Source organism: Heliangelus exortis, chromosome 8 (genome assembly GCF_036169615.1).
Source record: "Heliangelus exortis chromosome 8, bHelExo1.hap1, whole genome shotgun sequence".
Classification (NCBI taxonomy): domain Eukaryota; kingdom Metazoa; phylum Chordata; class Aves; order Apodiformes; family Trochilidae; genus Heliangelus; species Heliangelus exortis.
Window position 1 is genome coordinate 9,476,632 of NC_092429.1, and position 24,830 is coordinate 9,501,461.

The window sequence follows — 24,830 nt, forward strand, 5'->3', positions numbered from 1 at the left end:
CTGGAATTGAGACACTTCAAGAGACTTAACCTGTTTGTATTGAAAGAGAACAGACAAAGGGCATTGATAAACTGGAAAGGGAGTTGGATGTGGAAGCAGTTTTTGATTGATATAACAGAGAGAAAAGCCATCCAAGGGATGCAGAGAGAGACAGGATGATATAATGAAAGGTACTGGGAACAAAATACCTTTCCTTGAGTGTTGTGGTCAATTTGCTAACCACGGATTCATCACAGGGCAATGAGTCAAGCTATCTAGAACTAATATAATATGCATGGGTGTCATTTCTCAGAGATGTCTGCGGAGACACTACTTGGACCTCTGCTATGTCCCCCTTAAAACTCATCCCTGCTGTGATACAAACAGGAAAATCTTAGCAATGATTAATCTGGTGGTTTCCAGTCACTGCCTTTTAATATGTTGACCAGTATGATCTCACTGTTACCTTGTGTTTGCATTATTTGTTTTCTCTATAGACCTCTCGACTCTTATTTTTTATTATAAATTGTTCAACATAACAATTTAAAAACCAGCATAATAACACAATGGGGCTTAGGGGCTGGCAGTTCTGTGTTTAAGTACTGCCAGTCCTACCCTCCTCTGTTTGTTTCTCCCATTGTGCTATGCCACCCTTTTCACAACTCTTCCACAGCTGTGCTATAAACTGAAACTTGACATTGATTTGCCCAGAAACACTGGAGGCAGGGGGAAGTGGTGGGATTCTTTTTACTGGATCAGTTCCCCCATCTGGTTGTTGGGTGCCCAGCCCCAGTACAGGGAAAGGGGCAGGGCAGGATCAGGGCAGAAAGTTGGGCTGTAGAACATGGCCATCCATAGTCCAGTATTGGCACCAAATACTTTAAAACAGTAGATCACAACTTCACACAGGGACATCCAGGCATTGCCTCTATACAAATAATAAATATCCATAATAAAAGCATAAATTGAAAAAAAAAATAGTCCTCAAACTCCCCTAAGAAGAAAGTCATTGTTTGTAAGTGACTGTAGAAATTTCAAACAAATATTAATAGTCTAAATGAGAATCAAGACTGCAGTTGGTTACTTCTGGAGGATACGTCAAGCTAGACCCAAATTTTCTTTGTTACTTTTGAGAGTCCACAGCACACTACACAGTCAGTAGTTATCCAAACCAAAGTCCATTCTTTGTAGAAAAACCAGTAACTGTTAGTGGTTCAAGGAACCTTACAGTAACAGACAAGCAGAATGAGAAAGGCAAGTGAAAGGCAAATGAAAGACTAGGGCAAAGGAAGAACATTTAGTTATTCTTTCAAGAGGTGCTTTCAACTCAGTAATAAGGTAAAATAAGTAGGTTTTTGTCCCCTTTAATTTTGAAAAATCTAACATGGGGCTTAAAATAACATTTTTACAATTATAATTTTGTTGTTTGGATTTTGATTGCCTTTTAAACCTACTATTCATTAAAATATCTGCTTTTTATTTCCAAAGTGACTCACTCCCTGGGTTATGCAAAATTAGTGGTATTTTTGTCATTCCTGTGCCCTGCTGGTGAACTAGCTCAGCAATATTTGTGTATTCAAGTAAAGCAAGCAAACCTTCTTTGTGCTGTGATGTAGGCCTTTCGAAGACAAAAGAAAAGAAGAAATCCCAGTCCCCCCAAAGTGAACAGAAACAAATCATACCTTAAATTCAGTAGTTAAGATTGACCTCAGCTTTTTTTTCAAGAGTCAGGAGTGCCAGACTGAGTCCATCTGGAGTGTCTCCTTTGGCATTCAGCTTCACTTGTGACATGATACAATCAGCAGAGAGACTTGTGAATACAAACTCTTTGTTCTGAAGTCTAACATAACTAAAGTCACAAACTTACAATCAAATAATGTGCCCTCATTGCATCTTTAAATGCAGTTCTGCAAAGGAGCTTCAGGAATGGCACTAAATGAGATAACAACCTGTGCTCCTAATTACATTTCTGGTTACAGTTAACGAGAAAAACACTTCCAACTTCTGAGCATGCAGGCTCACACTGCGATATGAGGAACAAACAGATTAATTTCATTAGCACATATTGCCATCTCTAATAAAGCTGTAACAGGCCAAATGCTCTCATTTATCCTCCTGGAAGTCTGTCTCCCTCTGGCCACACTGTTGTTACACTTTCAGGATGCCAAGAAAGGAAATGGATCTGGCAGTTGTCAATGGTTGGAAGAGCAAACAATTTTTCCCTTAACCAAATCACCTTTGCAGACTTACAAGGAATATAAAAGCCTAAAAGCTTATGTCAGTCATTAAAGAGATCTAACTCACAAAAAAGGAATCACTATATTGAGCTAGGAGATGTCAGTTGACACAGTTACTGAGCTGATTGCCAGAAGGCGCAAAGTTAGCAACTAGCTTTATTTTTTAAACATTTCTTTTCCCTGATTTCCTACTAATGGCTCTTAACAGAAGGAAGTTGCTCAGGTAGATGCCTCTTGAGACCCTGTATAGCAATGTTTGTGGTTTTGGAATAGATGCATACTTTTATTAGCATAGGCCGCTATCAATTAGATCATTAGATCATGGTAATAATAATTTAATGCTGTAGCAGCTGAGTTACTGTGTGTGGCAATATTTTAACAAGCTTTTACTCTTTCTTTTGACATCATGCATGCTTAAGCTCTAACTTTGAAAAAGCTGTATTAAAGTTACAGGGCACTGATGTTAAAGTTTAAATTAAATGGCAGTAGGAGTCCTGAAAGTACAAGAAAATCACTGAGTACTGGAAAATAAGTTCACTTTTAACAAATCAAGATAAATGACCCACTCAAGTATGGGAAAGGGTAAGTAACTTCCTTTATCTGATTTCTCAGTATAAAACATATTTCAAAATAAGTAGTCAGGGAATACTCGAAGAAAAAAAAAAGATTTGCTTCTCAGGTGATGAAGATGTATAGCTGAAATCTCTAAAAGCTCCTTAGCCTGAGCCTGCTTACATGTGTTGCTAACCAAAGCCAAGTCTGAGAAATCACAAACATATGACAATTTTCCTTCCTGCTGCTAGAAACTCTGCCTAATCTCCCAGCAAGTGGTCCCATTTGGCTCATACTCAAAGCCTGAAAGAGATCCCAGTTTCCTATAGCTTAATATAATTTGTATGTCAGTTCAATGAACAGAGGCATTACAAGAAACCTCCTGGCATGCTTACACCTTCACAAGCGTGCAGATATTTCATGCAAACCAAGCAGTAAGGCACAGACCATGTACTATTTCTGTGCTTTTTACCAGGGTGGCTACCCTATCCACACATCACAATGCTGAACACGAGGGCTCATACTATACAGTGGTCATTTTTTTGTATGAATACACAGACCCAAGTGCTGAGGAGTATGCACAAATCCTTTACATTACAGATCAGCAAAGAGCTCCATTAATTTCACCCGACACTAGAGCAAGTGACATGAGATGAAGGCATGGATAAGAAGCCATTAGATCTACTTCAGTTTCTCCTCCTTTATGCCTTTTTAAACTTGCCTTAATTAAATTCATTCTTCCAACTTGACTTCATTAAATTTATTCTGGAACATAAAAATTGCTCAGTTTCCACTGATCTGGAAATGGATCTTTTTAGGACAGCAATGTTTCTGCCTTGAGGCATTTACTAGAGCTGGGATAGGAATCAGTGCTTATAGAGATTGTTTTATGATCATGCTCAGTGAGTTTGCTGGATGAGATTTGTACTGCACTTCCACTGTGCCAGTATTTGCTTTTTCAAGCAAAAAAAGTTTTTAAATAGTGGCACCAGAGTATTATCTGACAGTGCTCTGTTTTAAACACAAACCCAACATATATTACTTTCCTTCTGCATCTGAATAGTTGCCAGGTAGTCAATGGTACTGCTCTTTACAGTACTCAACAAGATTTGATCTATGAAATTAAGTGCAACTATTTGTAATCACCACCTTCTGCAATTCTTTATGTTCAGATGCAGAATCCCATTTGCAGAGAGCAGATCTCACCATGAAATGCAGTCAGGAATCACTGTCAGTGGTACAAGCAGGAGTTCTTCGTCGTGCTTGTGATACTGGTCGAAGGCTACGTGTGAGGCAGGTAGAGCAACCAAAGCAAACAGCAGCAGGTGAGAAAAGGATCTTGTGACCTGAGAACTGGGAGACATGGATTCTCTTCCAGGGGCTGCAGTAAAATAACAGGATGAACAAAGGAAATCATCAGTTCTATAATCAAAATTATTCCTGTCAGGCTGAAATATGAAGCATTGTTTTTCATGTCTCTAATTCAGTGACGTCCAAATCTGTGATAAAAGGCTCGTGAAACTGTTGTAGAAATTAACCTAATAATTAATAACAAAATTAATCATTAAAAAATCAGGGAGGGGAGTTAGTTGCCTTTAGTTTTTAAAAGAGCTCTTGTTTTCTTAATACTAACCTATGCTTGTACTTTCCACTTTATCATGTCGACGTTTGCAAGCAATAAAAGGGCATTATGTGCTGGTCACTGCATCTGCTTTTGAGATAAATCTATGTTAGCATTCCAAAAGGTCAAGGAACTTGTCCAGGGCAAACAAATTCTGGAGCACTGATGCCAGATGGTATATATATAAAGTAGAAAATAAGAAAAGCAATTTATTGTGTTCCTGGTTCCAGGGAGAAGTTTTCCTGAGGGAAAGCAAAAGAGGTGAGAATACACAAAGAAATTATGAAGACCATTTTATTCTTCTGTAACATGTTTTCTTTATATCTGAAAAGTTGGGGTGCATAGAGAAACTGCAGTCCCTATTCAGGCAAATTATTCCAAAAATATAACAGGGATATTGAACTAAAGAATGGGGGGTCAAATTAGTAACATATATAAATAGGTTTGCATTGATTAATGTAACAGGTTCTAGATTTATCTATATAGCTCATTAATATGTAGGCTGTGTTTAATGACAAATTAGTTGCTCAGATAAAACATTTTTATCTTGCATATTTGACCAAATTCTCCAAGGGGCAGAAAACAATGAATTAGATTCTTAAGTATAAACTATCATAGCTTCAATAAAGGCTGTAATTTCTCACTGTAGTTTATCAAGCTCAGGTGCTGACCACTACTAACTCACTTGCAGCTGTATTAAATGTGTCATTTCCAAAGTATGCAAAACAACTCTGCAAGTTCTAGAACTAATCAATCTTTTCTTCAAATCTAGAGAAGCAAGGGAATGTCTCTTGGAAAGGTTCAAAGATAATTCGGGTCAGTGTAGGAAGTTTTAAATAATGTTCTTAAATATTGAAAATTATAACGTTTTTATAAATTGCCTGAACCATTGATGGTTTTTATCACCTACCACCGAAACTCAAAAATATGTAGCAAAAGTATTCAGATATAAGCAAAGAGAATGAGAGGATGTGTCTTAATATTCCTGTGTGAATCTTTGCAGAGCATATTTTATTCGATTATATCTGTAGAGTTTGTTAAGCAGTCCTTCTTTTTAATGTAATGTCTTCTCCCAGAAAAAAAGGATACAGACTTTTCTCCACACAAGAAAAAGAACTGAACAACAATGCTGAGGTTTGCTGTCACCCTCTTTGCTGTCATAATGTCATCTACCTGCCAAAAATATGGATGTCTGGAGGGGGACACCCACAAACCAAAGCCAAGTCCTGAGCCAAATCTGCAGGAATGCACTCTGTACTCTGAATGTAAGTGTGGATTCATTTTTGCCAAATACAGTCTAGAAGTACTGCTTTGTACACACTGATTGTTTTGGCAGTTCCCTTAATTTCTCAAAAATATATCAGATGCACTGTTACTTGCATTTGACAAGCTCCCTTCATTGACATTTTGCTGCATGCAAACAAAGAGTAAGATTCTGGTTAATAAAACTACTGCAAAACTCCAGTTTGCTTTATTTATTATCTTTTAAAAATCCTGATGCAGTTTTCCTTTCTTGTAGCCCCGTCTGCTTTAAAAAGCTTACAGCAAAGATGCCTTTGGCTCATTGTGATTAAGTGTAAAGTGTCTTGTAGAAGACACCAACTGGGAAAGGTTAAAATCAAAATCCTACAGTGAGTCAAATATAGTATTTATGACATTTCTTCAAGTCCCTTTTTATGTTTGGTAGCTTTCAAAGTTTGCATATGTCCTTCAGGATGTAACAACTGGCAGAACATTGGTAAAATTCCCGGGGCTCTCTGGGCACACCTTGACAAAGCCCTGTTCATGCCAGTCCACCTCACTTAGCGTTTACCCTGCTATCCCCAGCCCCAGAAATGTTGGAGCTTATTGGTACTAAGAGACATCTTCATGTTATGGACCAAAGCAGATTTATCTTGCACTTTGAATTTCCCAAATATAGTATTAAAGCAAATCCTTAATGCAAGATCTCTGTTTCATTCCTAACAGCTTCCTGTTGCTATGCAAACTTCACAGAGCAATTGGCTCATTCCCCAGTAATTAAAGTAAACAACAGCTACTGGAACAGATGTGGGCAGCTCAGTAAATCGTAAGTCATCTTTGATGTTGTCTGTGTCCTGCTTCAATAGATCTGTGCTGTAGCACCCACACAGCTAATGGTAACTCCCCCTGGAGCTGCTGATAGACACCCCCTAGGTTGCTCTAGAGATGATGCCACACAACCTGGTTTCCCATCATTTTTTCTCCATACCTGACCAACATCTTAATCTCTGACAAAAGTCCATGAATCCCTAGGAACGTACCATTTGTGACACTCCCTAGGTTGCTCTAGAGATGGTGCCACACAACCTGGTTTCCCATAATTTTTTCTCCATACCTGACCAACATCTTAATCTCTGACAAAAGTCCATGAATCCCTAGGAACGTACTATTTGTGCAGAAGGATTTTTGCTATTTTATCAAAAAAAGGTTATATTTTTTCATGTTTGCTTTCAGTATAGAACTAGACTAAGCAATGCAAAGAAGCAATAAACCCAGTAGGTACAACCACACCACATGCTACAGACACTTCAGAGCAGCCATCACATACCAGCCAGTGTGACACCTAGTCAGTACAGCCCAGGCTTCTTCCTTTGTTTAGAAAGCAGATCAAGTAAATGATTAAAGCTTGCAAACAAAATGCACACAAGGCCAGAAGTTAAACTTCTGAATATTTAGAACAAAAATGCTTGTAGTCCTGCAGGGTTTGTAACCATGAAGAATGTCTTCGTAATTAAGATTTTTAGTACCCTGTTAGATGTCAGAGCTGTGAAACATGGCAAGTTATAGAAATAAAAGAATGAAAGTACAAAACAATTAAGCAGAACCAGATGTGCAAAAGTAACAGCTATTGCAGGCCACTCCAGCAGAGCAGCAGCACTATGTGTTTTTAAGTAATTTCAGCTGGGCTGTGGGAAAATCTAAAGATTAGTGAAACCACGAGGCTATGGTATAGAGGGAGTTTTGTACTATAGTTTTAAACTACATTTTATTATTGCTTGAAATCGTTCCTGCCAGGAAAATTCAAGGCTTCAAAAGTTTATGGAAAGCTTACACAAATAGGGCTGAAATGTGCATGGAAACTTCTGTAGACTCTTCAGCTGGCTGTGGTGATTGCACAGTTGGAGTCTGCACACAATACCAAAGGAATGAGATTGGTACCTAAACCTTAACAGGGTAAAAGGAAGGAGGCTTTTCAGTGGTTTTCTCCTGGTCTGTACTATTGCATCCACATCAAAATAGTCCTAGAAAGCTGAGGTGATAGCCTTGATGCTAAGAAACAGGCTTAAATTTGGCTTTTCTCGCCCACCACAGCTGTGAAGATTTCACAAAGAAAATCGAGTGCTTTTACCGGTGTTCCCCACAAGCTTCTCGCTGGATCAATCCGAACGATGCTGCCGCTATTCAGTCTGTTCCCTTGTGTCAAAGCTTTTGTGATGACTGGTAGGTTTGTGCTTTTATTTAGCTGTAACATGCCTGTGTTACTCAGGTGGCAAAGAGCAGGGGTGGATGAAACACAAGTCTCCCCATGAAGTGGCACTAAAGATTCAGTGGTGTTGCACTGCTTTATGGCTTTTCTACAAATAGTAGCAATGAGCAGGCATCATAGCATTTGATTTTGTTTCCCAAAAGATACTGTCAAGAAACCACATTATTTTTTGAGTGCAAGACATGTAGTGGGACAACCCAGCACCTCTCTGTCCTGTCTTGGCATAGGAGCATTATACTCAGGTGGGGTAATGAGATTTTTTCAGTGGTCTGTATCCAGCATACTTCTCTCTTTCCCTCTTTCCCTCCCTCTCTGTTTTTAGATGTTGGATCTTAAATAATGTCATAATGTGACACGTATATGTCATTCAGTACCACACTAATGTTGAGCCTTGTAACTACAGTAACTTGTCTGTGTGGTTAGATTGGTGTGAGGCATAGTACAAACAGCACAGGCTGTGTTCACACTGTAGGATTTTAACAGCATCCCTTGAAAGTAATGAGCTGTGAATGTCTGAGTCACTTAGCCTGCTCTGAAAATCACAGAAACCTGTTTTTATACTTCTAAAAATGTTATAAAATAGTTTCTCTTGGAAGCACAGAAAATAAAGAACACATGGTAGCACATGGTCAGGTTTCCTTGCACTACTCTGTACAGTGGTTTCCCTAGTGGCACTCAGCTTGAATAATATTGACACATAATTCATTTGCACTCTCATCTTCTCTTCAAGGTCCAAGTCATGTATGCAGTGCAGTATTTTGCTAGCATTTTTCTTTCAATATGTCTCCCTTGCTTTGTGCCAGAGAAAGAAACAAGAAGCACAGCTTGCATTGTAATGAAAGATAGTGAGAAGGACTGGTGTTCTTCCTATCTTCAGTAGAATTTTCTCTAGTGATTAATTTGATTTCTGTGTTACTAAACTCCATGCAGTCTTCCTTCCTAAATTCTCAGTATCTTTTAAAATTAATCCAGATTATTGACCTCCTTGAGGATGAAGACTGAGACCTTGAATTTGGTCCAGAACACAGAATCTCAAAGCTCAGAATCAAATATTTTTAAAAAATGGAAAGTGTTCGGATATTAGAGCATTGGAGTTGTCGGTGAGCTTTAGAATAGATCTAACAGGTAAAGTGATAGAATACCGGTGTTAAAACAAGTATATCCCCAAAAAAGTACCACACAAATTCATGACCAAACTGCTATATCTAGTGAAAGTGTAAAGACAAAAGAAAATACACACTGTAATACACTTAGTATATATGAAATTTATAGTGGGTGTATATGGTGGGTCAACATTACAGAGCAAAACCCCCAGTGTCCCCTGGGTATTGCTGGAACCTCCAGGTACATAGCATCTTTAATTTCTGTTGTTGGAAAATATATGTGTATGTAGCTGAAAGCTGCTGTGCAGGAGAAAACTGACCCTTTTCCAGGATAGAGTCTCCTGGCAGAGAGGAGGGTGTACTCTAAACAAATACCAAACAATGATCTATTGCCCTGTTGGCGTCACAGATGCCTGGCCTGAATCAAAAATGTAATGATGACCCATTACCATGCGTGCTCATTTGTGTGCCTGCCTAATGCCAATGTCAAACCCACTCCCTCACCCTGCTTAAGGCCTGAGGCTAGAAAAGAGTCTGGACAGAATTCCTACTCTTTCTGGTGATTTAAATTAACGTTTTTCCATGTTCTATTCACTGGAGTCCCTTTAGCGTGCTGCAGCACTGCTAGGGATGTGACCTACTTTCTCTACATGCCGTGAGTGTGCCTGCTGCATATTGTATGTCTTTGTGGCCAGAAATGTGCAGAGGGTTCTGAACAAGCAGTGACTTCATTTAAAATAAATTCATCTGACTAGCTTGGGGCCTTCCTTTTCTTCCTATTGTCTTAGGATTCCTTGCTTCCACTAGTCCTAAAACTATTGCTTTTGAAGCAGGATGATGTACAAGCTATTTTCTGATCCACCTGTGAAAGGTCCCTGTGCCTTTTAAAAGAGAAACAGCTAATTCTAAAACATGAGGGGGGGAAAAAAAAAGAAGCTTTAAAAAATGATATATCCCAGCCATTGTGCATGGAGAACTAGTATATTCAGGGAGTATCTTTTAAGTATTTATGTTTCTCACAGGTTTAAACTAGTGCTTAAAAAAAAACATTTACAGATTTCCAGGCAGCAGAAATCAGACTTTTCATAAGTCGTAATTTTTCATACACTTAGCTTCATCCTTACTGCCATTGGGCTAAAAAAAAACCTCGTAAAAATAAGAGTCATGCCTTGCTACCTGCTTATATAACAACAGTCAGGCAATAATTATAATTAGGAAATACTTAATCTGACAACTCCATAGATAATAGGGAATAAAAAAAATAAATACTCTCACAAACATATTTAATCCAGACTCCTGAGAAAAGCAGATGCACAGCATGAATGCCCCAATTCAGTAAAACTCTGAAATATGTACTCATAATTTGAAAAGTATAACTGAAGGTGTCACTAATTTCAAACAAAGCAGTCCTGCCCTCTCCTCAGCCTCAAGGGCTGCTCATTGCCCACCTCTGATGAACATGAGAATACGTCTTCTGCCCCAGAGCCCTATAATTCAGGCCCCAGTTACCCTCCAACTCTCACTCTTCTTTCTCCCTCCAAAAAGCCCAGAAACCCTATGTGAATGTTGTGCAACTCAGCATTTTCTTACATTTCTTGCTTATCCATGTATTGCAATGTCTAGTTCTTATAGTTCTGTGGCCACTTGACAACCTCATATTTCATATTGAAATGTACGTCTGCAGCCCTTCTGATACCAAAGTAGTTTGGGAAACATGACCCTGAAGATTTAAAATTACAAACACGATCTATATCCAAAGTCATTAGTTATAAATGCCATGCTGAACTACTCTAATTGCTTGAAAGCTGTGGCTCACAGTTTTGGCACCCTTAGTTACCAGTGTGAGTAGTCTGCCTGAAGCTATTGAGACTAAATTTAAGTAGATGTTAACTTATTTGCAGAAAGTGATACTTAAGAATGCTAAGAGCCAAGAAGTACAACATAAAAAAGAAGTGGAAGGATGGAAATTATATAGGATAATGGCAAGTCATGAGATCTTTCTTCACATGGACCTGCCAGTTGCATACTGTACTTGTTCCAGACCATTTATAGGCTTCTTTTTACATCACTGTTTACAAGTTAAAAATAACTTAAATTTTAAAGTTTGAACCCTATGCCCTATAAGACTGTTTTCTTTCCTTCTTCACTTCAAGCTTAACTTCTTAGAACAAGTTGTTCTGAGGCTGACAGCCTAGTATTTTATGTGATTTTGTTCTTTGTGGATTTTCCTTATTTAAGTGAACAACCCTCACAGAAATTCCTTGCCCAAGAAATATCACTCTTCCTTTCCCATATTAATTCCTAAATCCAAACTTTCCCCACATGTCCCTCAAGTCACCCTCAAGTGACAGTTCACTCCTAGCACTCACGTGCTCTGTCACAGTATTGAACATCAGCATTCATGAAACTCCCTCCCACAATTTCCTCTGCTCAGTAACATCAATAAACATAACCAAGCAGGAAGCACTTCATGAATCTGTGTTGCTCCTCACATCATCAGCCCTTTAGCTAAGCCTGTGAGTATAAAACATAGTGGGTAAACTGTTTAGTTTTCATTGGGATGCAGGTTTGCCTGGCCAGCTCAGAGTTTATGCATATGTCAAGCTAAGATAATGTGCACATTTCTTGTAAATCTGCTGCTAAGCTGCACTGTGCAATTATGCAATGTTACTAGCATAGCCCATGGAGATTATGTGAGCTGAATATGAGTCCACGGAAAAGAAACCATGAGACAAATAACTCTGTCTTCCACACTGATCTCCCTGAAGGTATGAAGCCTGCAAAGATGATTCCATATGTGTTCATAACTGGCTGACAGACTGGGAATGGGATGAAAGTGGAGAAAACCACTGTAAGAATAAATGTACTCCATACAGTGAGGTAAGAGAACCTGACTGTCTGGAACAGAAAAAATGGCATTAAGAGAGCTTTTTTTCTTTCCTTTAGTATATGGTTGTAAAATACACTCTGGGCACAGAATGGCTGGAGAGCAGACAGGTAGAAAGGGACCTGGGAGTCTGGATTGACAGGAAGCTGAACATGAGCCAGCAGTGTGCCCAGGTGGCCAAGAAGGCCAATGGCATCCTGGGCTGGCTCAGGAACAGCGTGGCCAGCAGGTCCAGGGAAGGGATTCTTCCCCTGTGCTCAGCTCTGGTGAGGCCACAGCTTGAGTCCTGTGTCCAGTTCTGGGCCCCTCAGTTCAGGAAGGAGCTTGAGGTGCTGGAGCAGGTCCAGAGAAGAGCAAGGAGCCTGTGAAGGGACTGGAGCACAAGTCCTGTGAGGAAGGGCTGAGGGAGCTGGGGGTGTTCAGTCTGGAGAAGAGGAGGCTCAGGGGAGACCTCATCACTCCCTACAACTCCCTGAAAGGAGGTTGGAGCCAGGGAGGGGTTGGTCTCTTCTCCCAGGCTGCTACCAGTAGGACAAGAGGGCAGGGACTTAAGCTCTGCCAGGGGAGGTTTAGATTGGATATTAGGAAGAAATTCTTTACAGAGAGGGTGATCAGGCATTGGAATGGGCTGCCCAGGCAGGTGGATTCTCCATCCCTGGATATTGTTAAAAAGAGACTGATGTGGCACTCAGTGGTGGTCTGGTGGTCTGGTAACCACAGTGGAAGTGGATCAAGGGTTGGACTTGATGATCTCAGAGGTCCTTTCCAACCCAGCTGATTCTGTGATTCTGTGAAAATGCATCAGGTGAACTGGGTTTGCTTCAGCAGTTTCTAAGCCATGCCCACATCAGACTTTTTAAGTATATGCATTTTAAATATTTCTATTTATGTAGATCACTTAATCTAAGGATTTTATATGTAATATAAAGTGGTTCATAACACTTGTGAGACAAAAGTTCAAGTAGCATTGATATTTTAACCATAGTGAGGTTTAGAAAGTGAAGGATAAGTGAGCTTTGTTCATGCCAGAGAGACACTGAGATGCATTTTACAAGGTTACTTACATAATGTGGGACTTTACCTATGTTTTTTTAAATTGGGTTGCAAGTCACAAAGGAATTTTTAAGGTTTTCTTGCCTATCTTCACTCTTTTCTCTATTTTACCTTGTTATCCAGGGTGACTTTACAGCAGTCTTCCACTACCTGATGAGGCAACAGGAAAGATGGAAAAGGAATTTTTACAAGGGCATTTAGTGATAGGACAAGGGGGGATGGTTGCAAAGTGAAAGAGGGAAGATTTAGATTAGACATAAGGAAGAAATTGTTTATTGTGAGAGTAGTGAGACACAGTAACAGGTTGCCCAGAGGAGTTGTGGATGCCCTCTCCCTGGAAGTTCAAGACTAAGTTGGATGGGGCTTTGGGTGACCTGGCCTAGTGGGAGATATCCCTGCCCATAGCAGGGAACTAGGTGATCTTTAAGGTCCTTTCCAACACAAACAATTCTATGATTCTATATTCAAGTCCTTCTCTACCCTCCAAATCCATATAACCTGACATTTTTCTAATTGTATTTATTTTGTTTTCCACAGACCTTTTCTATCTCTGATGTGTCAGTCAGTGGCTAGGCAGAGCTATTTTGTTCTATATAACTCTGATGGTTGAAGAGCAGCACTGACAAGCTTTCTGAGAGCTCATCCCATCTTTCTGAGAAGGTTAAATAGTTGACATAATTAATTTTATGAACTAAAGTGTCAGTGTAACTGACAAGACTTATAGGAGCAAGGTTGCCTGGAACCCAATCTACAGACCTTTCAAGAGTCAGGTAGGGTTTCTTCTAGTGACTCAATTAAGTTCAGCATCAAGGCAATATAATGCAGCTCAAAACTGCTGCACTTATCTGAATATTTTTAAGTTTGACTTAACTGAGTCCATGAAAACTGTCCAAATTACAAAAGAAAAAATGTAAGGGTAGTGCATAGGGACTGGTGGTAAGGCTTGAAGAGATCCCAGATTCATTGTTTTGAATTCAATTCAAATGCATGTGCTTCCAGAAGTCAGTTCAGCAACTGATATAAGTGGAAGTCACAGTCCAGTTAGTGCAGGATTGGTGTCTGCCTTGCAAGGGTGACACTGATCAGCAGGCTCAGGAAGGTGGCCAAAAAATAAATGGGCTGCAGAAACTTACAGCTTAGTTTTCCAGATGTGCTTAAATCATCAGTAGTTCCAGATGAATTGAAAAATGAAATTATAATGTCTGTAAGCAATCTCCAGTCCCTGTTCAAGCTGTCCCTGGTCCAGAGATAGGAGTTTTTAACCTTGAATTTCCCTGTATTTATTTCTTAAGGAAAATATACCCTCTGTAGGGAAAAACATGCAGCAAATCCAGAGCTCTTATCACTCGACGCAGGCACTGCTACTCCTAAACTAAAAGGAACCACACCCTAAACTGCCCATGTTTTTGACCAAAAATAGGCTTGCATGGTAAGTAAGAATAAAGATGAAGTTTCTTCAGAGAAACTTAAAAAACACAATTCCCCTATGAAAATTACACAATATACAAACACTAGACTCGCTTGGTTTGGACTCAGCTCATGGAAAAGAAAGTTCCTGTTACCCAGAAGCACCAAGGGTTCTCCAATGTCAGCACACTGTGGCCAGAGGCTTCCTTTCTTTTGATGCCCACAGCTCATAAGGAGAAGCAATCAGCAGCTCTACATTTGACATATGCAAGTGGCTGTGAGGACTATTTGGAACAAATGCTGAATATTAAGAGTGCACAATGGATCACGGCCAGTTTTAGCCTGGCTAAAATGAGGCACATTTTGTCATTGTTCTCCCAGCTGAGTGCTCCCCAAGCAATGTTAATGCACAGACTAGAACATTTTCCAAGAAACTGAAGAATCAGAATCCTTTCCAGTAATTTACAGACATGTTTAGCAAATGGGCTCTGTGCACTCTTTGTTTGCTAAAGCATTCCAGCTGATCTTTAAGGAGAGTTAGGAGGAAGGTTAAATTAAAACCACCAGTTTATTAAGCAGAATACCATGAAAACACGGTACAGAACCTGTGGGACACAAGAATAGAAGGTAGCCATGTCTGCTGCCTACAGACCTAAGAAAACTCACATGACAGCTTTCAGTAATTTCTGAAATGGTGGCTAAAAGCAGGTAGAAATCCAGAAACTGTACAGGAGCTGTAAGAAAATGTCTAATACTGCTTAGAAACACAAGAATAGTGGGAAAGAAACATCTGAAATCTGATTGTCTTGAGAATACAAGAGCACTGGGTACAGCAGCCCTTCACTGCTCCCAGTGTGGCTGCCAACCTCCACACTTCTCCAGCAGCTGCAGCATCCATGGAGAAGCCCTTGCTGGAGATGGTGTAAACTGAAAAGCTATTTTACAGAGTACAGAGATGGTGTGTAACTCTTTGGGGCTATTTGCAATGGAATTTGTATTATTCTCAATGGATATGTTTCTAAGGCAAAAGCAATTATTATTTCTTATCTGGTTTTCTGCACAGGTCAGCATAGTTCTGCATGTGGGGAGACAGGGAGACATCTCATAAGAATAACTTGTTGTGGAAAATAGGTGAAGCAGAAGCTGCAGGACTACAAATGCTCAGTCCTACTTCCTTATAATAGACTTAAATCTGTAATTTTTTTTTTTTTTTTTTTTTTTTTGCACACAGAGCAGCTTACAAATATAAATCTCCTAATCACACAGTGCCTTCTCCAAGATTCACAGAGTCAGATTTTTATATGAGCTGACAATGACAGTAAAGCAGCACATCATCCAGAAAAATTTCCACCAGCACCAAAAGAACCACCATAGGATTAAGAACAAGCATTATGTGGAAGGACTGCTTGTACTGTTGCAGATGAAATCCAGCTTCCTTCAGAGAGACAATGGTGACATGGTTAAGGTGAACCAGTCAGCAACAGAGCTCAGCAGTCCTGCTGCCTGGTCCAATGTTTCACTCATTAATACTCCCAATGCTTAATTTCCAAGGCTTCTACTCCTTCCACCCTCAACTTCATCCTTAGCTTTGTTTATGGGAGTACCTAAAGCTTCCTTTACAGAAACAGAGAAGATTAAAACTTCAGCCACAAACACATCTGACAACTGCAGGCAAGACAGAGTATTTCCTGCCCACTTTGGAGCTGGATGTGGTATCTCCTGAGCCAACACTTTTGAGGCAAACTCAAACTGGGTGGACAGAAGGTTGTCACAGTGTGAGCCTGGCAAACAAAAACCATCTTGGCTATGTGGCTGCACAGGTCCTATGACACAGGCCTTACAAAATTATGTAGTAGCAAGGACAGGGCAGATTCACTTGAAGAGGGTACAAGAAGCTGCATTGAATCTTTCATTGCGCAGCTAGACACAGCACTTCTGACGACTGAAGAAAACTTCTTTTCTTCAAGCAGTTTCTCAGCTATGTCCCTTCTCTTTGTCTGTGAGGTCCTGCCCAGTCATTGTACTGCAGATGCACAGTGAGATCCCACAGAGCTGTGACTCCACTGGGCTGCCTCTAGCCTGTAGGTACAAAGATTCCCACATTCAAAACACAGTCTGGCTCCTTCAGCACTACTCAGATCCCAAGATATGTCAGAGTGTCCTGACATGTTACAAGCTGTACAGCCTCTCACACACAGTTTGGGTCTGTCAGACCCAGAAAGCTGGCTGGGCTGTCAGCCCCAGGGTGCAAACAAAAGGTTGGCTGTTGATCACTTTGCACTTTGTGTAATGACTTGCTCTCACAATAGGCAAATCTCTTTTGCCACTGGTAGGACTGTATAACATTTCAAGATATCTCAGAAGTGATGAAACGTGGCACACAGAAAGAGTGGATAACTGCAGACTGCTTTTTTAACATCTCGTCCCAATTTTAAAAAGTTATAAATATTTATGAGCTTAATACAAATTGATTTTAACTCAGTTCTTCTTAAATGTAACTGATGCATTTCTGGTTCTGAAACACAGATGTATGCAAACGGGACTGACATGTGCCAGAATATGTGGGGGGAGTCATTTAAGGTGAGTGAATCCTCCTGCCTCTGCTTGCAAATGAACGAGAAGGACACGATTGCAATGAGGTATCTGCTCTCCGAGAGTTCAGAGGAAAGCTCCAGCATCAGCAGCAGTGAGGAACGTGCCTGCCAAAGGAAACTCCGGAAGTTTCAGAAACTAAAGGGAGAGGAAGGGGAACAGACAAGATAAAAGCCGGTGAATGTATGTCAGGACAAGAGAAATGGTGGTGGAGGCTGGATGAGGGAATCAAGCCAGCCTGCCTTCCTTCCTAGAACACAATAAATCAATGGCTGGTTATATTAACCTTTCTCTGATGTTTTTGCATCTGCATCACAAAGCTCCCAGACAGGTTAGCACAGGTGTAATCTTGTGACTTGAACTGAGCAGCTAAAAGCCTAAAGGTAACATCTAGGGGTTGACTTTGAAAAAGAATAGCACAGGCAGCTCCTGCTGATTTAAGGTGGAACAGTGAGAACTAGAGACCTCTGAAAGGCCATGCCAGTCATGGACCCAATCTTCAACCCAAATCTTTCATTAGCAGAGGCACATAGCATTCCTGTGATGAGTTCCTCTGTGCCAGGAGCTTCTCAGATAGAGAAAAAATGCTGCAGGCAGAAACAAATCAGTGAGTTTGGCTACTGACCACTGAAAATGTATTTATGTTTTATGTCAAAAACATACTTGAAAACCAGGGAATTCTGGTGTACTAGATCCCTGGATCCATGTGTTCCAGTATACAGAATGCACAGTCTGATGCATTGGGCTTCTACCTTAAACAACAGCAATACAAACGACTCCTACAATACTGATCTGAAGCATAATTTTGGGTGCAATAAATCCTACTGAATGATTCCAAACAGAATGATCTCTGACTAAGAGAAGTGTCAGGGAAGACACTTGGGTTTCTCCAATCAGTAATTCTGCTTTCTAGCAGCACTGTTACAGTCAAGGGAAAACCAAAATCCCCCTCCCCAGGGGGACCTGTGAGGTAAGGATGAATGAAATGCTGTTTTCATTTATATATGCATACATTAACAGGGCTGTAGAATGGATAGGTCTGTGCCATTTTGTACAGCCTTTCAGAGTGGTATTACCAAGGAAACAATGAGAAGAATTTATTCTGGGGGGTCAGATTATCAAACTGTGAAAATCAGCATAATCTCAGTGCTTACTATGGAGCTAGGAACCTTACTGCAGTTAAAGATCTGGCCCACAGTTAAAACAATGACTTGGCACATCCTGTTAAACTAGGAGAATCTTAAAAATCCAGCACACCTTCTTCACTGGGCTCTTTATTTATTTGAATGGTTTCACAGAGCTGCAATCGTAATGCTAGACTCATTAGGTCATGCTCTGCTTCCAACCAGCTTCTCAGTATATTTAACAATTGACTAATTCCTACCAGCACTGAATTGTTTTTAGAACAATATTTTGCCACATCTGTATTTCATGCTAACTCAATTTGTCCGTTCTACTGTTTGAAAAGAAAGAACAAGAATTCTGTCTTCTGTAGAGTTCTGACAGTCCTTTTCTCCCTATTTCACTAATTTTGTTCTATCCTGTCCTTTATTCCACCTGGATCAAAGCAGAAATTTTCTTGCTTTTTATTTTGTTGAGCTCAGAATTCAAGAATTAATTATCACCCTTTCACTGCCATAACACCAACTTCATCTGTGTCACCATGGCTAAAGATTTCCTTCATTATTCTTTGCTAAGTCTAGCACAGTTATTTCTGCTCATGTTTCTGCTCTTTTTCTCCCTATTCTACTTTATTCTCTTTGCTCAGGCTAAATTACTCTTGAAACCACACTCAACAAACAATTCTTCCATGCTTAGTTTCAGTACAACCCATGAAACAGGTTATTGCATGTTCTTGAACAGCACTGGATTCTACAGCAGCTAAGGGACCAAAACTGCCAGCTCCTACTCGTAACTTTCACACTGACTCATGACCCTCAGCAAAGCATTTAACTCTTTGGTGACCCCAAAAGTTTTGCAGAGCTACCATATTTCCATTAGGTCATCTCTCTTCTAAGCCAAAAAAAAAAAACCAAAAAAACAAACAAACAAAACACCCAAAAAACCCAAGAACTTCTCAGTTGTTCCTAGCATAGAAATTGTCTTCTTGATCATTCTTTCATTGATCCAGAAATGTTCCACTCAAATACAAGTTAGCCTACAGAAACACTTTCAGTCTTATTTAAAACTCCAAATAACAGAGACTTGTCCAATGCACCTGATAATTTGTTGAAGATTATCTCTAATTTAACACTTGTTGTTTCAGCTTTCAGCCATAGGTTTTTGTTAAAGCCTGGTGTATTAAAGAGCTCTTCAATAGTCAGCATTGCTTTTCTGCTCGGCAGCATCCACACTGAATCAAACTGCTTCTTAGAAATTGGCTGTATCTTAGCTCCATTTAGTTTACATACGTTATTGTAAGACATTCTCTCTCCCCTTAAATCATACTTATGGTTCCCTGTACCTTCTCCAGTCATGAAAAACCCTTCCTAAATCATATAAATCAGAGCCATACTTCATGTCAGTCTTAAGGGTGACATGAAGGGTGACATAAAGCACCATGTCCCTGCTTCTCTATGCACTTCTCCCCAGTGGCACTGCCCATGTCTACAAGAGCATCATTCTGATTATTTGCATGCCTCCAGTGTCCATGTGTCACAATTTTTTTTTTTCTTGCCATTACTCTTTTCCACTGTACAGCTCCCTCATCCAAGAAGTGTGAACTGTGATCTTAGCTCTTCTGCTCATTGCTTTGCACTTGATTGTTTTACAAAATCTTCATGTAAATAGCCCAGCTATCTGAAGCCATTGCTTGCTCTGTTTAGCTGCTTTATATTCACAGTAATTTACCTCCTAGACAGTCTTTGTGTCACTCAGAAATGTTCTCAGGGGTGATTTTACATTTACAAAAAGACTAGGACAGCTCAGATGAAGGAAAATTTTAAACAACACAAGTCACTAAAAAACAGACTACAACAATGTAGCGTGGATGTGAACCAGGGAAAAGAAAGATCCAAGTTACTGATGATTGCAGACATCCCCAGGTAATGCTGACCTGACTTGGTGAGTGCCCACAACTCATCACAGCTCAAAAGCACATGCCCTGATTCTGGACCCTTCTTGGCCAAGACAGCTGAAATACCCCTGTGTTTATTGACACTGGGATCTCAACTGGGATCTTTATCAAAATGTCACAACAGCAGATCAAATGCTTTGTGAAGTATGTTGTGAAACATGTTCCTACAATAAACTCTAGGAAACAGACTTACAACCTTTATCAATAAGTTAAATTGGATTTATCAACAAGACAATGTTGATAAAATAAAAATTATTGCCAGTTACTGATTTATTTACTACCTGGCTAAGTTTCAGCTTTTGTACTCTGCTACTTGGGACTGGTGTCACGTTAACCATAACACAGTTTGCTGGGTCATCCTGCTTACTCTGTTTATTTAATTTTCTTTCCTTAAACATTGGCACGATGCTCCGAGTCTTCTGAAGTTTCACTGAAATCCCAGGAGTTATTACAGATTACATCTCTCTTGACAGTTCTGTTAGAGCTCTTCAGTACAGGTTATCTGAGCCTTCTGCTTTAAAATTAACATTCCTTATAATGGTGAACCTCATCTTTAATTACTTGCAGCCTGAAAAGAATTTCATCATCTTTCTGCACTACAAATACCTTACCCTGCATATATTTCAATACTAAGCATAATTAACAAAACTTGCCCACTGTACCTTGGGCATTGCAAAGCTTTCTTCATCATGTTACTCAGTTGTTTTCACCTTCAATTTTGTTGTGTCAGCCACAAGTTCTTGTAGTACCTTTAGAGTCCTCACTCTATTTCTGTAGTTCACAATTCTCCACGGATATTGATTGCATTATAGCTTCCTTTTAAAAAAATAAAAAGCAGCAGTAATAATGACATTTTCAACTTCTGTTGCATTTTTCATGTGCAGGTTTCACTCAGAGCACTTTATAAATATTCATTATCTTCAAAATATTACCTGAGAGGAAAATAAGTAATGAGAAGCAAACTGAGTCAGTGGGAGAGAGTCAGTAAGAGACTTATCTGATCATTACAAGAATTGCAGAACTAGGACTAGTACAGACAAGTTCTGTTTCAGAATCTTATTTCACCCTGCAAATGGAGTTGTGCTTTGTAAGGTAATCCTTCAGCAAAAGTTATTACGCAAAAATTATAAAAGAAATTTTATGAAATAAAACATTGCAAAAACCTGAGCATCCAAAAAAACAAGTTACTAAACAATGCATTTTCATGCACCTTGAAGGATAATGAAATCATAATAATAATAATTGTTAGATTATTTAAGAACAATTATGTCAAAACAGGATAATTTTCCATGAGGAGAGACAAACATCCTGCAGAAAAATGGAAAGCTGTGGGTGACATGTGGCTTTTTAATGGTTTTGAAAACACATGATGTGACATTCTGATAAGCAAATGGAAAAAATTAAAGTGCAAACAAAACCACCGTAACATAGGTGCACAACCGGTTAAAAATATATTAAAATAATATTATGAGTATGCTGTCATTAAACTCAGACAGTTCTTCTGTTAAGAATCCCAAAGAGTCTGTTCTGATTCTCGTCAACACTTCTGTTTACTCAGACAATGAAGCAGAGATTTTGCAAGCACTTTGAAGGACAAAATTAGAATTAAAACTTTCTAACCAAGATCCCAAATGTGATATTCTGAAAAGGGAGGTGAAAACTGCTTGCACTGAGGAAAGGTAAATAAAGGAAAAAAATAATCATAGTAAAAACTTGGCAAGGGAACAGCAGAACGGCCAAGGAGCTGGAACGAGTGCTATCAGCCTGTGCCATTTACAATTGAAATGTTACTCTGGGGAAGTTTTAATCTTTTAAGGCTTCAGTGTATGTGGAGCCCTAGATGTCCTGACTCAGAAGGAAAGCAGATGCAGGGCCTACAGAAGTCCTATGAAGAGTTACTCATGGAGCTCATGACGTATCCCACATTCCACAGAAGCGCTGCTTCTGGAATGACCCCACTGCACACAGAGCTGTGGAATGTGGTGGGTATCAGGCAGAATTTAACTCTATCCATCTTCTCAGTGAAATCAGCTCACAGGCTCTGTCACCACAAGTGCAATACCTTCTAAGAGGGCAACCATGTTCCTGGTATATATCTAATGAGTGTATAAAACAAAGGGAATAAAATTAGCTGATTTTATGCATATTTTCTGGTTGGTTTCCTTCCTTTTTTCTGTTCAGACTGTTTGCATACTCTAGACAGCTCATGGGTCTGTTGTGTGTTTGCTCTACTTTATTATCCAAGGGAAAACAGCAATTTAGAAGAGTTAAGTAGAGTCCAAAAAGCATTAGGATTTGGATTACAATTTGAAACACGGCCAAACTTTGCTAATGGTAAGACTAAAAGACCCATGTGCCCAAGGGCTGATAATTCTCAAGCACAGCTAATTTTTCCTTTTGGCAAAAAAGACTGCACTGGTGATTAAGTCACCTTAGTGAGCAGTCAAAGTCAGTGTGAAACTACAGGACAACTCTAGACAACAGTGAAGAAAGAGCCAATCTATAAAATCAGTCATCTGCTCCAGATAAGTATGAATACATCACAAGGATCAGACCCCAACAATCTGGCAGCTTTCAACATCTCCGAGAAAAAGTTGAAGTGATTCTCTACTACTGAGATTTAACCTCTCAGAGAAATGAGGAGGGAAACTGCTGCACAGTGTTGTTTCCCTTTAGCTACTAAGAGCATACCTCTCCTGCCTCTGTTTGGATCACCAACTCCTACCCGAGTCTCAGTATTCTCTTGGCCTCCTTCCTTGAAAATGCAGCAAGCTCTCTGTGGAGTTTGCCTTGGTTCCCCTTTCAGGCAGCTGTGATTAATTCAATGTTCAAGCTCTTGAGTTAATTCTCTCATTAGATCACTTTCCTTCTTCATGGAATGATTACTCCCACAGGAGAAATGAGAAAGACTAAAACAATAGTGTATTAGTATCTGACACACTGCATCCAGGATGTTTACTTTAAGCCAAATTGCCTGGAATTGCTCCAGATCTATGGCTTAAACACAAGAACCTTCTAACTGGTGTGAAACTGCAGCCATGCATGTTGCACAACATTCCCAGTTTCACTGGAATTTCTCCTAACTTCCTGCTAGGTAAGTGTACCCAGAATACAAACCTCTCCACACAACTAAGTCAGATGACACAATCCTTTCATTGCTAGGGCATACTTTAAGACTGAAAACATTTTTTCCCCTTGTTTCTTACTTTTTATCATACACCAATCACCTTTCTACCCAACACTATTGTGAAGGTGAAACCTGGAGCACACAGCAGTGAAATATTGCCCATGCTCCTGAAATGAAAAGCCATTATCTGTGCATTACTCGCTGGCAATGTCACATTCCCTTAGAGGCTCTTGCAGCTCAGACACACTCCCCACTTTTCCTGCTTGCCAAATGGCTCCCTGGGGTATGGTTGGTCATTGGAAGGCACCACTCCAGTCAGCTGGACTCTAGCACAGGCTGCTCCTCAGTACCTTTGGTGCCACATGGATACTCGGAAGAGTTTCTCAATACCCGTTACAAGAATGTGGATCTTATCTAGCCAGACAAGTCTGATATCAGGCAGCTTCCTTAATGTCACCCTTACCTGAAATCATTATTACAGTGAAAGTGATAAAAATACTTAATTACAAAATCCAAAATAGACAAAAAGCTCCCAAAGGCTTCTAAAGGTGAAGAGAGAAGAGAAGAGAGAGAAGAGAAGTGAAGTGAAGAGAAGAGAAGAGAAGAGAAGAGAAGAGAAGAGAAGAGAAGAGAAGAGAAGAGAAGAACCATTCAGCATGGCAGCTCCATGAGTTTTACAGTTTCCCCAGCCATCAACAAGTAAGCTGACAAAGCACAGATCCATCACCATCTTGCCAGTAGCCCTCTATTCATGTGCTGCCTGTGCAGAAGGATGAGCTTTGGAAACTCCTCTTGCTTTCCATCATAGTGCCAATTCTAGTTCAGACCCCTGCCCCACATACACACACATAATCACCAAGATTTATTAACCCTAACAGGAATTAAGGTAATAACACTTGGGCTTGGCCCAAGCCCTCCAAGAAAAAGTATTCTCATGCCTGGCTTAAGTCTGGAAAATGTGTTTTCTCACTGTGAAGCACAATGCCTTTACCAGCTGAGACAGGAAACATCAGACCTGAAGGGAAGCTTCTTCATCCACTATAGCTCATGTAAATTATGCAAACAGAAGCTGACAACAGGTTTATGTGAGTATCTAATTAGAATATAGTGCTCATTATACTGACTGAGTAGACAACATGATAACCAGTCCCACTGGGGTGCTAAAGGCTTAACCACCACTGTCTTTGGGGAGTACCTTGAAAGTACCTAGGGAGCCTCCTCTCTCCTCCATGGTGCCTTAGTAGGAACTCCAGCAGTTTCTCTCATCTTACTCCAACTAGAGGCTGCAAATGCATCACATAACACAATCACTCCACTAAACTGTGCATAAACAGATTACATTGCCTTGGGCATGCAGTGGCATCCAGAGCAAATGGGACACCAGGGCCTGAACAGAGAGAAGGTGTGTTAGAAGTGTAAGAGACGCAGCTTTGTACACTAGAGATATTTTTTTAACCTTATAAACTCTTGGTGGGTCTCTACTTCTGCAATTTTGGCTTCCCTAGGAGAAATTTGAGATCAAGTCCCTGTGAAGCTTAGGGAACTGGAGCAAAACCAGTTGTCACCTATAAAGGTTTTGTCACCTTTCCCTTTTGGTGAGGCTGTCCAGCCCTTCTCATCTGATAGGTGAAATGCATTAAAATACAAGCAGTCAATACAACAGGTAATTGGTAATTAAAATAGCAACT

The 24,830-nt window shown here is 39.9% G+C and overlaps 1 protein-coding gene and 1 long non-coding RNA gene across 2 annotated transcripts; one reads left to right on the forward strand and one right to left on the reverse strand.

The window, feature by feature from the left end:
- The first annotated feature begins 4,346 nt into the window (after nt 1-4,346).
- Nucleotides 4,347-17,224, forward strand: LOC139798996 (riboflavin-binding protein). Its single transcript, XM_071750261.1, has 6 exons — nt 4,347-4,650; nt 5,466-5,654; nt 6,358-6,457; nt 7,723-7,851; nt 11,769-11,880; nt 16,874-17,224. Exons 2-6 carry the CDS (start codon nt 5,516-5,518, stop codon nt 17,108-17,110), a joined length of 717 nt encoding a protein of 238 aa, XP_071606362.1. The 5' UTR covers nt 4,347-4,650; nt 5,466-5,515; the 3' UTR covers nt 17,111-17,224.
- Nucleotides 12,650-23,540, reverse strand: LOC139798997 (uncharacterized). The gene is made up of 3 exons (XR_011727053.1): nt 20,678-23,540; nt 14,074-17,046; nt 12,650-13,090 (listed from the first exon to the last, which is right to left on the reverse strand). It is a non-coding gene; the product is annotated as an uncharacterized lncRNA (long non-coding RNA).
- Nucleotides 23,541-24,830: the final 1,290 nt, after the last annotated feature.

Excerpts from the sequence above, each read along its gene's own strand:
- LOC139798996 (XM_071750261.1), top strand. The coding sequence starts at position 5,516 with ATGCTGAGGTTTGCTGTCACCCTCTTTGCTGTCATAATGTCATCTACC. Across the intron at positions 5,655-6,357 it reads ATGCACTCTGTACTCTGAAT|CTTCCTGTTGCTATGCAAAC; the intron begins GTAAGTGTGGAT and ends CATTCCTAACAG. Across the intron at positions 11,881-16,873 it reads AATGTACTCCATACAGTGAG|ATGTATGCAAACGGGACTGA; the intron begins GTAAGAGAACCT and ends TCTGAAACACAG.